This window comes from Phoxinus phoxinus, assembly GCF_949152265.1.
Source record: "Phoxinus phoxinus genome assembly, chromosome: 24".
NCBI lineage: Eukaryota > Metazoa > Chordata > Actinopteri > Cypriniformes > Leuciscidae > Phoxinus > Phoxinus phoxinus.
Window position 1 is genome coordinate 9,073,006 of NC_136899.1, and position 14,429 is coordinate 9,087,434.

The following is a 14,429-nucleotide window of genomic DNA, read 5'->3' on the forward strand; positions in this document are numbered from 1 at the left end:
TAGTCCCAGACTAAAATGTATATTTGAGCTGTTTTAACTGAAAGCAACCTGCACTGATATATCTTAAAATATGTTACTGCTATTGTTTTGCCTCAAGATGCACACCAGTATTGTTTTTTTTCTAAGGCATGTTTATAAAAGCTACTTAAATGTCCTAATTGAACTATTGCCTAATCCTGGCTTCGTCCGAACTGTCTGTGAATCCAGGCCTAAGATTTCTAAATGCGTTTTTTTTTTTTTTTTTTTATCAAATAATATGCAGCTTTGGTGAGAGTAAGACTCAAAATTAACAACTTTAGAAACCGAAACTGACCCAAAATTCTGGACAATATTGTATATGAAGCATCCTAATGTACAATTTACCGAAATTAATTGCTGATTCATTTGAGGCCCTATATGTGGAAGTCCCTGTGAGGCATTTTGTTGTCAAATGCTGTAGTTCATCACTGTTTTAGACCCCGATGTAGAATTTAGAATATTTAATTGTTTTTATTGCAGGTTTATCTTTACAATACATATTACTTCTGAAATATCAATTATAGAATCTCACACACAAGGACACACTTGCACTTCCTGGCAGCCTCAGTTCGTGTCACAGTTGGTAATCCTGGGCCTGCTCTAAATACACCTCTGCTAAACTGAGTGACACCCCACACTGTGTTGATATGAGGGATTTCTGAGCTAGGAGGTGGTGGAAAGCCTGGCACCTGCGTCTCAAGTTCAGCCTGACTTCCGGCTCATTCCATTTAGCCTGGCAGCTGCAGAGACACTCGATATGCAAACCTTTTAACTGAAGGGCCGTTTTGATCTGTTAGAGGATGGTTGATTTGTTCACTGATCAAGTTCCATTCTGTCTAGGATGCTGCTATGTTGGCAATGGAGCTACTGTAACAAGGTTTTGTAACAACTATCAAGTGAATACTATATTGTGTTTTGTTGCTTGGCAAACATAACCTGCCTACAGTTGGACAATATTACTTAGTGCAAGTCATTTATTGAACATTGGTGTCTGTTATTATATTGCTGTTGCTGCCACTTGGGGCCATTCTTTGCAGTGAGTGTTGCTTGCATACAAAGTGGCCATTTTCATTAAATGTTTAGTTCACCCAAAAATAAAAATTATGTCATCATCATTTACTCACTCTCATGTCGTTCCAAACCCATAAGACATTCGTTTGTCTGCTTCGGAACACAAATCAAGATTTTCAATTAAATCTGAAAGATATCTGTCCCTCCATTGACGGCCTATGCAACTATCATTTTTATGCTCCAAAAAGCACATTCAGCGAGATTGTAAAACGAATCCATATGAATCGAGCGGTTTAGTCCAAATTTGGATTGAATATAGGCTTTTATTCACATATAAACAGCGAACATAAACAGAAGCTCAACCGTACTTGCTTGACCCACAAGAACAAGCTTAATTGGTTCAAACGTGCTGCGTAACACACGAGAATAAACGTAATTGGCTCTCGCACTTAAGCGAACATGCCTGAGCTTCCGTTTACAATATCTGATGTGTGCGTTAATGAATGTTTATGTGAATAAAAGCCTAAATTCAATCTGTTCGTCATATAAAGCGATCGTGTCTCTATTTGGGACTAAACCACTCAATTCATATGGATTAGTTGTACGATTTCTTTATGAATTTTTTAAAGTGTCAAAGTGCAAGTTGCTTATACTGTCAATGGAGGGACGGAAATCTCTCAATTTCATTTTAAATATCTTAATTTGTGTTTCGAAGATGAACGAAAGTCTTACATGTTTGGAACGACATGACGGTGAGTAAATTATGACAGAATTTTCATTTTTGAGAGAACGAAAATTTGGAGAGAACTTTAATATTTTGTCATTTGCAGTTCAGTTTGAACTGACTGGTGAGGTATTTTTCAGTTGTTTGAGTATTTGTTGATTACATCAGCATTATGCCATTCTAAATGATTATTTTCCTGCATTTTCATGTTCTCCATTTAATTCAACATCTCCATATCCATCATACCCCTAACCCCACTTTTGCTGTTGCTGACTTTATGTAGTAACTAACCCTACCTCACCCCACCTGCCCCAGCACTAACCCTTCTCTCCTCTCTCCCTGCATCCTTTGCACATGCGTGCAGGACAAAGCCAAGCTAGATGCGGAGCGTGTAAAGTTAGAGCGACTGGTGCATCTGCTTGCAGAGCAGAAGACTCAGTTGGACACCTGCCCTGAAGCCTTGAAAGAGCAACTTCAGCTGCAGCTCTGCAGGGTCAGTACTCACACACAGCCTTCATCCTCCTCTTCCTCATAACCGAGTCTATCTCCTCTTCATCACTAATGCTTGCATCTGTCTCACTTCCATGAAAGACATTTGGGCTGTCTTGCATGCGCTTCCTGTATATAATAATTTAATGTTTGAATAAAAACTTTTTTATATAATCAAAATGTTGTTCCGGCAACAATGGGTAAAGTCAGGGTTATATTATATTTTAATTTAATAAATTAATTTTAAGGCAAAAAATTATATTTTGCATGTGACAATATTAAGCACAAATTCACATTACTGTTATTCACCGACCCCCAAACATGTTATTGACCAATTTCATTAGATTCACCCTGATAGGCTGATGCACATTCTCTGGTAGTGACCACATAAGTTGTTAATTAAGTTATAGTGAAGGAGGTTATTTAAAGCCGGTGGGTCTTTAATGAAAGTGTTGAGTATGGTAGCCGGTTCTGTAACAGAGTGGAATGGCTGCTGAGTTTCTTTGTCGCAGAAAGTCATGTTATGTGAGTGTTGACGTGATTGATCTCTAAAGGTGGTCACGGGTGAAAGTTGTGGCCGGTCCTCTGTTCGCTGGCATGTGGCGGCTGAAGGTTTGTTTGGCCTGATTCCAGCAGAGTGAAACTTTAACCCCGGTCTCTCCATCCCTGGGGAAGGTGGTGGAGCAGAGGGGATTTGGTGTGAACTGTTGTTGGTTTCTTTGAGGCTGGTTGAACTGTGGGAGTATGACAACTTCAATTCCTTTCCACTTTGAAGATACGGATCTAGCACAAATGTAGACGGTCATATTTTTTGTGTATCAGGATGCAGAGACGCTAGAGGTGGAGACCAAGCGTTTTGAAGACCTAGAGTTTCAACAGCTGGAACGAGAGAGTCGTCAAGATGAAGAGAAAGAGACTCAGACTCAACACATTCTCAGGGAGATCGCAGAATACCAGCGGAGCACCGTCACACGCAAGGTGAGTTTCCTAGATATGCATTCATCAGCCTATTGGTGCCTTCAAGTCATTATATACTTATAAGAACTTATATGTGTTCAAAAGATGATGAGATGGGGACTTTTTCTCTTATTGACAAACACTAAGATTTAATCCAGCAAAATGAAGAGCAAAAGACGTGCATTAGGTGTGTAATTGCGTTGTAGCTTTTTAAGTGTGGGGTCGGTAAGACTTTTTTTTTTAATCTATTTGAAATAAGTCTTATGCTCACCAAGACAGCTTTTATTTTGATCAATAATACAGGAAAAACAGAAATATTGTGAGATATTATTACCATTTATAATAACTGTTATGTATTTCAGTCTATTTTAAAAATGTAATTTATTCCTGTGATGGCATTTTCTGCATTTTCATAAAACTGTCCAAGTTTTTCACTTGGACAGTTTTCAGCATCATTACATCAGTCTTCAGTGTCACATGATTATTCTGAAATCATTCTAATATGCTGATTTGCTGCTCAAGAAACATTTCTTATGTTAACAGTTAACAGTTGTGCTGCTTAATAATTTTGTGGAAAATGTGATACATTTTTTCAGGATTCTTTGAATCGAAAATTCACTAACAATTTAGCTAAAATTTACAAATGTCTAATTCCCCATTTCATACATTAATTAGTTTCTTTAATAAAAAATCTTACTTACCCCAAACTTTTGAACAGTAATTGTAGTTTTATCATTTTAGTGCTACCACAGAGAATGATGGGAAATGCAGTTTTATAACAAGTGTGTCTCTTCTTAAAGTGGCAAATGAGTAATATTTTCTGGCCAGATTTATAGTCCTCTACCAACTGTACACAAACTACTGTATATTGCACTGTCAACATTCACAAAATGAATGTAAGACTAAATTAACTGATAACATTTAGCTTCTACCATGATTCTCTATTTGACTCATCTTTAAAATTGAGACTTAAACAAAATCTGCGTTTTGAATATCATTAATTTCCAACACTTCCAAACCATGTGTGACACCTTTAGGAGAGGCTCCTGGCCCTGAAGAAACAGTGTACCCAGATTTCCCAGCAGTCTCAGAGGGACAAGGACAGCTTTGTGAAGGAAAAGAACAATCTTCAGATGATGCTACAGCAGGTCTGTCTTTGTAATATCACCATATAGCAATGCTAGTATGCTACTGTGTCATTTGGTTCCTTTTTTGTACCCTTGAAAATCATTTTTGGTGCTTCTGAACCATGACAGTCTTCCTTGCTTTTTTTCTAGGAAAAGGAGAATCTTGTCAACTTGGAGAAGAAATATTCCGAGCTCACTGGAGCATTGGGTTTCCCTGTCAGTCCCATCAGTATGAAAGAGGTAAGTCTGATAGGATTGTGTCTTCTCAGTGTATTTAAATCTTCTTTGTCTTGACATGGACTATGCCATCCTCTCTTGGACTACACATGTGTTATGGGCTTGAGCACTTCAACCATGTGTGGCTGCCCCAAAAGATTACTATAACACCATGAACTATAGTAAATAAGGAAGTCTTCACTTTGATTGCTTTTTTACCCATGCCCTTATCACAGCCCTTGCAACCTGGAAATCTTTAGTTGCAGAGAGTTGTTTGTGTTTCCTCACCGTGGAAACGGGGTCTTTTTCCCCTGTATTCCAGGACTGCTTCCAGTTGGCTGACGTGTGTCTGCCTCATAGTGAATTTTGCCATGCCCACAAAACCCTGTCTCCACTTCCTGCTGACCTCCTGATGTTTTCTTCTCTTCTTTCCTCTCTATCTATCAAAAACGCTGAGGTAACGCACTAGCAATGTGCATGCAAGATAATGTTTGTTGCTTATTTCCTGCTTTCCAAAATACTTCTTAACATGCCACTTTTCTGGGTAGTTACGATTAATAACACTCTTGATATTGAAAGTAACATCCTAATTATTTCCTCTTTTACTGTTTTATCAATGTTTTAAATTCCTATAAATTACATTTGTTTGGATCCTTTAAAGAGGCAGTTCACCCAAATCATTAACTGAATGACTTTCGTCTACTGTGGAACATTTTAAAGAAGTTAATTTTAAGGAGATATTTTGAAAAACAATTTTGGTTACCTCTGACTTCCATTGTATGGACATAAAAAACTTTGGTTACTCTTTATTTTAAGGTACGTAGTTACATTGTACTTACTCAGATCCAAAACCTTTTTCTCAAAATATCTTCTTTTATGTTCAACAGTATAAAGTATATCAAGTTTGGAGCAACATGTGGGTGAATATTGACAGAATTTTCATCTTTAGGGTGAACTATCTCTTTAAGCATTAACTAGATTTATTTATTTACATTTTTAATTTCATTACTTTTTTTATTTTATTTTAGTGATTCATCTGTTATTCATTTGCTTATTAATCAATTTAACCTACTTGAATGTCTTCCTTTTCACCCCCTTACCTCTCCCCCCATGTTCGAATGGTTTGTTCCACAGGGCTATGTTACAGTCACTGAGATCAATGAACTGTACTCTCAGCTTGGGGTAGACCCCACCCCAGCCCCCCTCCCCACCAAAACCCAGTCCTCCCCTGACGCCCCTGCAACAGGGACTGACCCCAGCCCTGACCCCAGTCCTTCAGAGAGCACTGCCCCACCAGGAGAGGGTCAGGTGTGTGATCAGGATAGTTTATATGTGTTTGAAATCAAGCATGTCCAGGATTTAGTTGCACAAGTACTGGAAACCTGAGTATAAGGTTACATGGTCTCTATGGGTGTGTGTGAGTATATATGTGTATATATACATGCATACAATTTGATTCCCTTTCTCTTTGACTTTTTATTTTATTTTAAAGAGGTCATATCATACTACTATAATACTTATAATTATAGAATATAATAATTATAATAATTTGTCCAGATTTCAGAGTTGTTTTTCTATCTTAGTTTTAATGACTATATTTTTGCTATTTATCGTTAAACATTTGTCAGATGATTTTTTTCAGAATATGACCACTTTAAACCAACTATCCTATTGGCCTACCTTCTTCTGGCATCCTTATTTTCTGATTTTTCTCTTTTTCCTCTCTTTGTCAAAGCTCTCACCCTCTTCCTGTCCACTGTCCTCGACCATCCCTTCTTCCTCTATCACTGCATGCTCTCGTCCCAACCCTAAACCTCCCTCTGTGCACTGGCCTGAAGACATGGTCACCTTTCTCAACCCTTCTCCTCCACCTCCTCCTCTACCTGCCAAAAAACAGCGCCGCCACAGGCAGGTAAACCTTGCGAGTGTATGTACATATGAGTGCAATGATCAAATGACATTTCTTACCTTTAAACCTTCTGGTCCTCAGCATTTCCGCATGCTAGAGGAAAGAAAACGGTACAGTAAGGAAGGCGGAGGTCATCTGAGTGGCACTCTTCCTCGGAAGAAGACCCAGCCCACCATAACCCCACAGTTCACCTGTGCCACCCTGGGTCGTAACATACCCTCTAAAGTAAGAATATGTTATACATTTACATACATACATAGAAGTTTCTAATGTGCGTTTTAGGGCATTATGTTTTAGTCTTAAAGGGACAGTAGCCAAAAACAACCCAAGGATCAAATAAATAAAACTCATCATAACAAACTAAATATATACTTCTAAAAGGGGTGGGTGATATACTGAATATTTACTATATATTCAGTATTGCAATTATAAAATATATCCAATATTTGTGAGTATCGCATTGATTTGACTCTTTATTTAGTCATTTTTAATGCTACTTGACATGCTATAATAAATATATCCTAGGTAATTGTTGCTGTGTATTACTATATTATTTTGTTATATTGGGTGCATTTAAGTATAAAGTATTCTATAATTCTTCCTTGTTTATTTAGTTAAAAAAAAAGTGGGAAATATGCTGTTTTTTTACTTCTTTAAACATGTTACTCATTTAAATATTAAATATCTATTTGGCAACAATGGTTAATAGTATAATATATAAGATAATGTAAAAATCATACCCACCTCAAACTTGTGAATGGTAATGTATGTATGAAGTGCAAGCCCACTCTAACATCACTTCCTGTGTTTAGTCTCATCCACCTTTAGCCCAAAGCTCTAGCTGTGGGAGTGTGTTGAATCGAGCCCTTGCCATCTCCCCTAAAGAGACACACACGGATACACACCGCCTGCACAAGGGTAGGGCTCTCCACCTCAAACACACACTGTTTAAAATATAAAGTGTTATTATGTAGCATTACATCATACTCCTCAAAAGTGGTGCTTTAGAAGTCAAGTGTTGCCTAATCTTGGATTACTTTCTCTATCCTGCAGGCAAATCTAAGAAAGGTACAGTAGTCTGCCTACTAGATGTGTGCCTGTTTGAATATGCATTCAAATAATGTCAAAGTCTTTTAGCATGTCCTCTCTGGTGAAGAATGTCCTCCTTTGGGGGACATTCATTGCATCAGTCATTAGCTGATGTCAGCCCATGTCTCAATGCTTTTTAATAAGTCTGGTCTTAATGAAATGGAGAAACCTGTAGCATTTCTTCACTTTTGTTAACCAGCTCCTTTTATGGGTCTTATGGTATGAGGTTGAATCTTGTATGAAATAAAGCTGCTATTTTAAACGTATTACTAAGGCATGAAATGACTTATTTCATACAATGGTATTGTGTTATTTTAGTTATTTAGTTCTGCATGATTGGGTGTACTGTATGTCTTCAGTCATTTTGTTTTCATTTTATTTCTATTCATAGACTCTAATTGTTATGTCACGCTGCTGTTTATAGACTACAGGGCTGATGGTGGGTGTTTATGGGTATTTTGGCAGGAATGAGGCTTCTATAAAATTCTTCAGAGTTCCTCTGCAGAATGCACAAAAGCCACATTCACATTAGGGAAACTTTGCAGGCGAATAAAAGGTAAATTGTCTAATGTGTAGCATTGGATGAAGCACAGCTCACACAAGACACTTTCAAACCAAGCAGATTTCTTTTGATCAATGCTTGAAATCCGTTTTACCAGATTAAACCTGTGGCGGAATCTGCACAGCGAAATCTTTCGCCCTCACACGAAATTTCCAATCGTGTGCAATCAAATTACTAGATTTTCGCCTGCAAAAATTCGCTAACCAATGGTAAATGTAACCGCACCTTTAGGTGACACTGACGCGATTTTCAACTAAAAACAGAATCGTATGCGTATTATGTGTTAATTTTATAGGCTTGTAGCTTTTATTTACAAAGTGACCACCATCTACTGGCCTGGAAGGATAACAGTCGCCTGTACACAAAAAACGCAAAGGAAAAACTTTTCCGTTTTTAGGACATTGTTGTCCTATAAACGTACCCTAACCCCCAATTTCCACCAGATGCGTAACGGCTGCGGAACGCCTCAGCTGCGTGACAGCTCCGTGTTCCGTCGTCCGTCAATACCCACCAGGTCCGGATTTGTTGCAGAACGGCTGCGGCCGGGGACCAACGAGATCTCGCTAATTCACGTGTGATCGCGCGATATGTAGTTTCAATAAACAGAACCACCAAACCAGGAACAGTTTTCCGCAATGATCATCATATTTTCCGCCAAATATGATCCGCCATGATCACGGTGTATTTTATTTTGAAAATGAAACGGATATTTTATTTTGTTTTGGTTTGTTCTGTTTTTTTCTCGAATTCCTGTCCTGCGCACTCTGCCCTGTAGTGCTGCGGAGCTCTCCGGCATCCGGCAAAAATAGAAGCTCTGCGTATCAGCTCCGGAGGGCTGCGGATCGCCGGAGTCGGAACGCAGCTGTTCTGCATTCAGTGGAAATACACACATTGACTTTAATGGAAACCGATAGACTCCGCCGCCGTGCGCGAGCCGTAACGCAGCCGTAACGCATCTGGTGGAAATTGGGGGTTAGATATCTGAAATGAATAACTTTGGGCTTCAGGAAATACCCAGCATGCAACAACTCGTAGTGTTGTGTAGTAACCCCAAATTAAAACTCTCTGGACCATCAACACAAGCAAATCAATACTTTAATTAAAGCGAGTCTGCCTTATAAGGCATTGATGTTCTCCAATAGAAGGTTTTTATTGCAACTGGGTGGAAACTTTTAGTATTTATTTTTGTTTTGTGAAGATAGTGAAAGAATGTTGGGAAGATGAAAAACAGGAAATGCTTCCATTTTATTTTAAGTCAAATATCTGCATTCCTTTTCAACCTGACAAGTACAAATGTGACCCTTTTCTTTATAATTTGATCATGTTAATACACTAAAGCTTTTTGATGATATGTGAGAATTATGACTTTACAAATGTAGGTGGAAAAGCTTGAGTTTGTGTTTTTGGATGGTTTATCTGAAGGTCCCCTGGGTAGGATCATCAGAGGCGGGTCTCTGCTTTTTCTCGCTATGTTTGATGTTATCAAGTTGTAGTGGAGTTGCGTCTCATCCGCTTCTAGCAGTACTGGATGTCGTACATACAAGTTCCAGGAGACAGCAACTAAATGGATATCCAGTGCAAATATATCAATCCATCTTTTTATTCTGGATGTATAGCTGAAGAAGGAAGTCATTAGGAGCTTGGGATCCAATCTGTGAATCAGAGTAAGGTATTCTCTCACATACACTACTGTTCAAAAAGTTGGGGTCAGTTTTGAAAAGAAGTCTCTTATGGTCAACAAAGCTGCATTTATTTGATCAAAAATACAGAAAAGCAGAAATATAGTGAAATATTAGAATTTAAAATAACGTTGAACATTTTCTATTTGAATGTATTTTAAAATGTAATGTATTCCTGTGATGGCAAAGCTGAATTTTCAGCATCATTACTCTAGTCTTCAGTGTGATCCTTCAGAAATATTTCTAATATGCTTCTTTGGTGCTCAAGAAACATTTCTTATTATTATCAATATTGAAAACTGTTGTGCTGTTTAAGATTTCTATTGAAACCATGATTAATATTGTTCAGGATTCTTTGACGAATAGAAAGTTCAAAAGAACAGCATTTATTTGAAATAGAAATCTTTTGTAATGTTATAAATGTCTTTACTTTCAATTTTGATCAATTTAATGCATGCTTGCTGAATAAAAGTATTTTATTTTTTAAATCTTACCCCGAACTTTTGAACAGTAGTGTATATGTAGCCATATTGCACGATGGCTGGTCTTTGCGAGCACAGTGAAGGGCCCCAGGGTGCCCTGGGCATTGCCCGGCCGGAGGACACTGAGCTGGGCATCAGGAATGGAGAATCTGCTCCTGGGAGTGATGCTGCACTCTCAGGTAAAGCAGAGTTAGCCCTGAAAACATGCAGGAGGACTCCTGGGATGCTTGATATTAAATGGTGCTACTCCACAGTGTTCATTACTGCTGAATAAATTCTTGTTTTCTTTCATTGGTTGGTTTGTGTTTTAGGGCACAGTCAGCAGCACATTGGCGAGGAGCACCGTACGAGGTTGAGTGATATCGGTGGTCGCGCGTCCTCACAGAGCAATGTCTACCTAGACTCCTTTGGTTACCAAGACAACGGCCGTGCCTTCGACACGATGAGTATGGACAGCTCGGACAGCATGGAAACCAGCATCTCCGCCTGCTCGCCCGACAATGTCTCCAGGTGAGGGAGTAATTCAAGGATTTTGGTTACTGATTCTATCTGGGGATATGTATGTTCTCGAAAGTTTGATAAATCTGACAAAACCTTTGTTTGGTGGCATCTGGGGATTTTGGGAAAAAATATTAATATGCTATATATAGGCCTACTGTAAAAAGGTTTCTCTACCTCAAAATTGTATGTTTAATTAATTGTGTTTCTTACCATTTCTTTGTAATTTTTGAGATTTACTAGCAACTTCAGAGTGAAAAAAAATTCTACACCAATTTTGTTCCTTTATATGTAATAAATTAAGTAAATTAATACTTTTTTAGCAAGGATGCATTAAATTGATAAAAAGAGACCATAAAGAGATTTATAATGTTACAAATGTGTTACATATATAATTTAAAAAAATGTTTTATAAATGCTTTTTCTTAATGCTTATATTCTATTTAAAATATTAATAACATTTAACAATACTACTTTTCTTACTGTAGTTGCACTGTAGTTACTGTAGTTGTTTGTTGTTCAAATAGATGCAGTCTTGGTGAGCAAAATATATATATATATTTATTTTTTATATCTTACCGACCACAAACTTTTGAATTTTATTGTGTATATAGTTGTAAATTAAATAATAAAGGTAAAAATATAAAGAGAATTTGTATTTATATAAAAACAACAGAAGTCTATGCTATGTGCCCATTTAGATTCTATTGTGTGTTTCCAGACCTACAGATGGATCATATAAACTCATGACACATACCATGTCTTTGTAATCGAAAACATCTCCGCAGCTCCTATTGTAGTTCAAGCCAAGAGTTCTGTCTGGGGGACAAGGAATGAAATACTGAGGACAAGGGCAATGTGTGAGGAAAGAATAGAGAGAAAGACTGTAGGAACCGTATCTGAATGCTCAGGTGGACGTTCTTGTGTAGGTTACCATAAACCTCAAATCGTTTGAGAGCGACTAGTTAAAGACTTTAGTGAAAAGACTTTGACAGATGAGACCACATGAGGTCATTTCTCAAAGCGATGTGTGTTTATGCTGTATGCGTGTGCGCTGGAGGCTTGTGTAATTTGAGTGGTTTGCTTGAATAATGTGAGTTCTGAGAGGCCCGAGAAGGACCGTTGGTACCCCCTCCTCTGCTCCGGGGATGGATCCACTCAGGTTACAGCAGGAACAGTTAGAGGAAACAGATTCAGGGTTTTTTCCCCCCAGTTTGAATGTAATCAGACGCAGAGCGCGGGTTCGGACTGTTCTTGGGTCTTTGTGTAGTATGTTCCAATTCTCTCTGCTGGGTCTTTGGGTTCTAAATCAGGAATGACCTCCGTCCATCTCCGGCACCACTGGTAAGATACCATAAAGATGAAAGAACTCTTTGATATAAGACATGAGGAATAAAATGTGTGCAAGTGAATAGAAAAAAACGGAAATAAGGTGGCCAGATGTTACTGCTTGCTGATCAGAAATAATTTTATTTATGTTTTACTTTAAATCAGTTGTCCACAAAATGCATGATGGGTTTGATGTTTGCATGATGGGTTTGTCTTGATTTGTATTTTGGATCATCTTTGAATTGTATCTTTAAATGTAAATTAACCAATAGGACTTTAGAAGAAGACTCTAACAGCTTTTTTCATACTATAAGAACAAGAAGGAATTCTCTGTCATGCATGAGGAGGCATCTTGTTAATGATGGACAGCTGTCCATCATCAGATTAAAATATCAGATTAAACCATTCAATTTCAGCTTTAGACTCAACCATGCAAAGCATCCTCACAAAAACATCTAGAAAATGTTTTTATTGTACATGTAAAATTGTATCTGATAGCTATGTGTTATCAGTATTAATTTAGTGAATTCCAATTGGTCTTCCTTATGTTAATTTGCATACCGAATATTGATTGGTCTTATTATTTCTTCCATCTGCCTAACCATCTATAGTCCCCTTTACAATAATGTGTTGATTTTTTTATGCACATCCGACTGAAAATAAGGCATGCTGGGTGAATTTCATTTATGTGAAATAAATTAAGCTTAAACTGCCCTTTTCTTGTGTGGTTTGCATTGCAAGCACTGCCGTTTTCTTCATGCAGATATAGTTGGAAACATCACAAAGGCATCTGTTACTGGAAAGCTTATTGTTTGTTTTTTTGGGAATGCCAGTATATGACAAATGGGATGGTAGCATATGGGGTTTGACATGGAATATGATTCCCATTTTCTTTACAGGTGAAGGTTTTAGGGATAATATTGAGGAGCCAAGCGGTGAGGTGAAGTTTGTAGGGGAAATTTAAAGTTTTACAGCAAGGAGGGGCTGGTCAGATCTATTCCACGTGTTCTTTTTGAAGTCTAAATGGAAAGCATTAGACGTCAGGCTTTGGGCCGCACTCTCAAGCTCTCGGTGCCTGGATTGTTAATGCGTTCCAGTGCTGACCAGGTTTATTGGTTCCTTCTGTGTTCTTCCGCATATATACATGCATGCCAGTGCACACACGACATGTTTACATTTGCAAGTGTATGCATTCTTCTCGCCATAGGAAAAATGTGACGTTTTAGTGCCCAGTTTGGATTTTTGTTGTTGTAGCGTTCACTCTGAGAAGTGAAACGTAATGCCTCATCTCCTATTTTTTCGGCAGCGCCAGCACCTCCAACGTTTTGAAGATGGAGGAGATGGAGCGTCTTCTCCAGGAGGCTCAGGCAGAGAAGCACCAGCTCATGGATTACAGGGTAATGAAACGGACCACACAAACCTGCCACTTCCTACTAGAACTGACATCAGGTTCACAGTAAATAAACCATAAACCCACATGAACCCCATTTGGCTTCACGGATATTAAACCGTGAGCTTGTTTTCTCTGTTAGAAGTTTTCAGGTCAGCCATGAACAGCAACTAATTCGGCTTGAAATGCAGGAACACTGTGGGAATCGAGTCGTTCTTCCCGTTTCTGATGTTGTTCATGGGAGTTTGTGCTGGAACGGAGAGTACTAATTGTGTGCAGCTTTAAAAAGAAACTCTTTTGGGAGCATATCTGTACAGTACGGTGTCATTTGGGTTTCAGGCGAGAGAGATCGAGAGCAAGAGCAGGGCTCTTGAAGAGGAGAGGAGACGACGAGAAGAGCTAGAGAAACGGCTGCAAGAAGAAACCACCAGGAGGCAGAAACTCATTGAAAGAGAAGTGAAACTGCGCGAGAAACAGCGAGTACAGGTGAGCACTGTGATATGCATCGCTATTACTAGTGCTCATATTTCGGGTTAGAGATTAAACAAATGCCTAACCTGAAATAGTAAAGAGTTAGTTCATCCAAAAATTACAATTCTGTCATTAATTACTCATGTCGCTACAAACCCGTTAGACTTTAATTTGTCTTCGGAACACAAATGAAATCTGAGAGCTTTCCGTCCCTCCATTGACAGCCTACGCAACTACCACTTTCACTCCAACAGACGTTCACGAGAGCACTTCAATGCGAGTTGGAGATTGGAAAGTGGTAAATTACCGGTATGTTTTTTGTGCAAACAAAGCTTTCGTGTCGCTTGACTCGCTTCATAGAATCGAGGATAAACCACTTGACCCGCATGGATTATTTTAATGATGTCTTTACTACCTTTCTGAGGTAGTTGCGTAGGCTGTCAGTGGAGGGACAGAAATCTCTCAGATTTCATTAAAA

The 14,429-nt window shown here is 38.4% G+C and overlaps 1 protein-coding gene across 13 annotated transcripts in view; it reads left to right on the forward strand.

The window, feature by feature from the left end:
• Nucleotides 1-14,429, forward strand: part of phldb2b (pleckstrin homology-like domain, family B, member 2b) — a 44,155-nt gene that overhangs the window by 27,480 nt on the left and 2,246 nt on the right. For 2 of the 13 annotated variants that reach the window (XM_079602257.1, XM_079602252.1), the window contains 11 exons: nucleotides 2,118-2,246; nucleotides 3,065-3,220; nucleotides 4,237-4,347; nucleotides 4,477-4,566; nucleotides 5,677-5,850; nucleotides 6,533-6,676; nucleotides 7,264-7,369; nucleotides 7,505-7,519; nucleotides 10,575-10,773; nucleotides 13,397-13,487; nucleotides 13,820-13,966. In XM_079602257.1, coding sequence (XP_079458383.1) covers nucleotides 2,118-2,246; nucleotides 3,065-3,220; nucleotides 4,237-4,347; nucleotides 4,477-4,566; nucleotides 5,677-5,850; nucleotides 6,533-6,676; nucleotides 7,264-7,369; nucleotides 7,505-7,519; nucleotides 10,575-10,773; nucleotides 13,397-13,487; nucleotides 13,820-13,966 — 1,362 coding nt within the window. Of the gene's footprint in view, nucleotides 1-2,117; nucleotides 2,247-3,064; nucleotides 3,221-4,236; nucleotides 4,348-4,476; nucleotides 4,567-4,864; nucleotides 5,000-5,676; nucleotides 5,851-6,277; nucleotides 6,455-6,532; nucleotides 6,677-7,263; nucleotides 7,370-7,504; nucleotides 7,520-10,574; nucleotides 10,774-13,396; nucleotides 13,488-13,819; nucleotides 13,967-14,429 lie in introns of all 13 variants that reach the window. The other 11 variants (XM_079602258.1, XM_079602253.1, XM_079602249.1 and 8 more) reach the window with 10 other exon arrangements.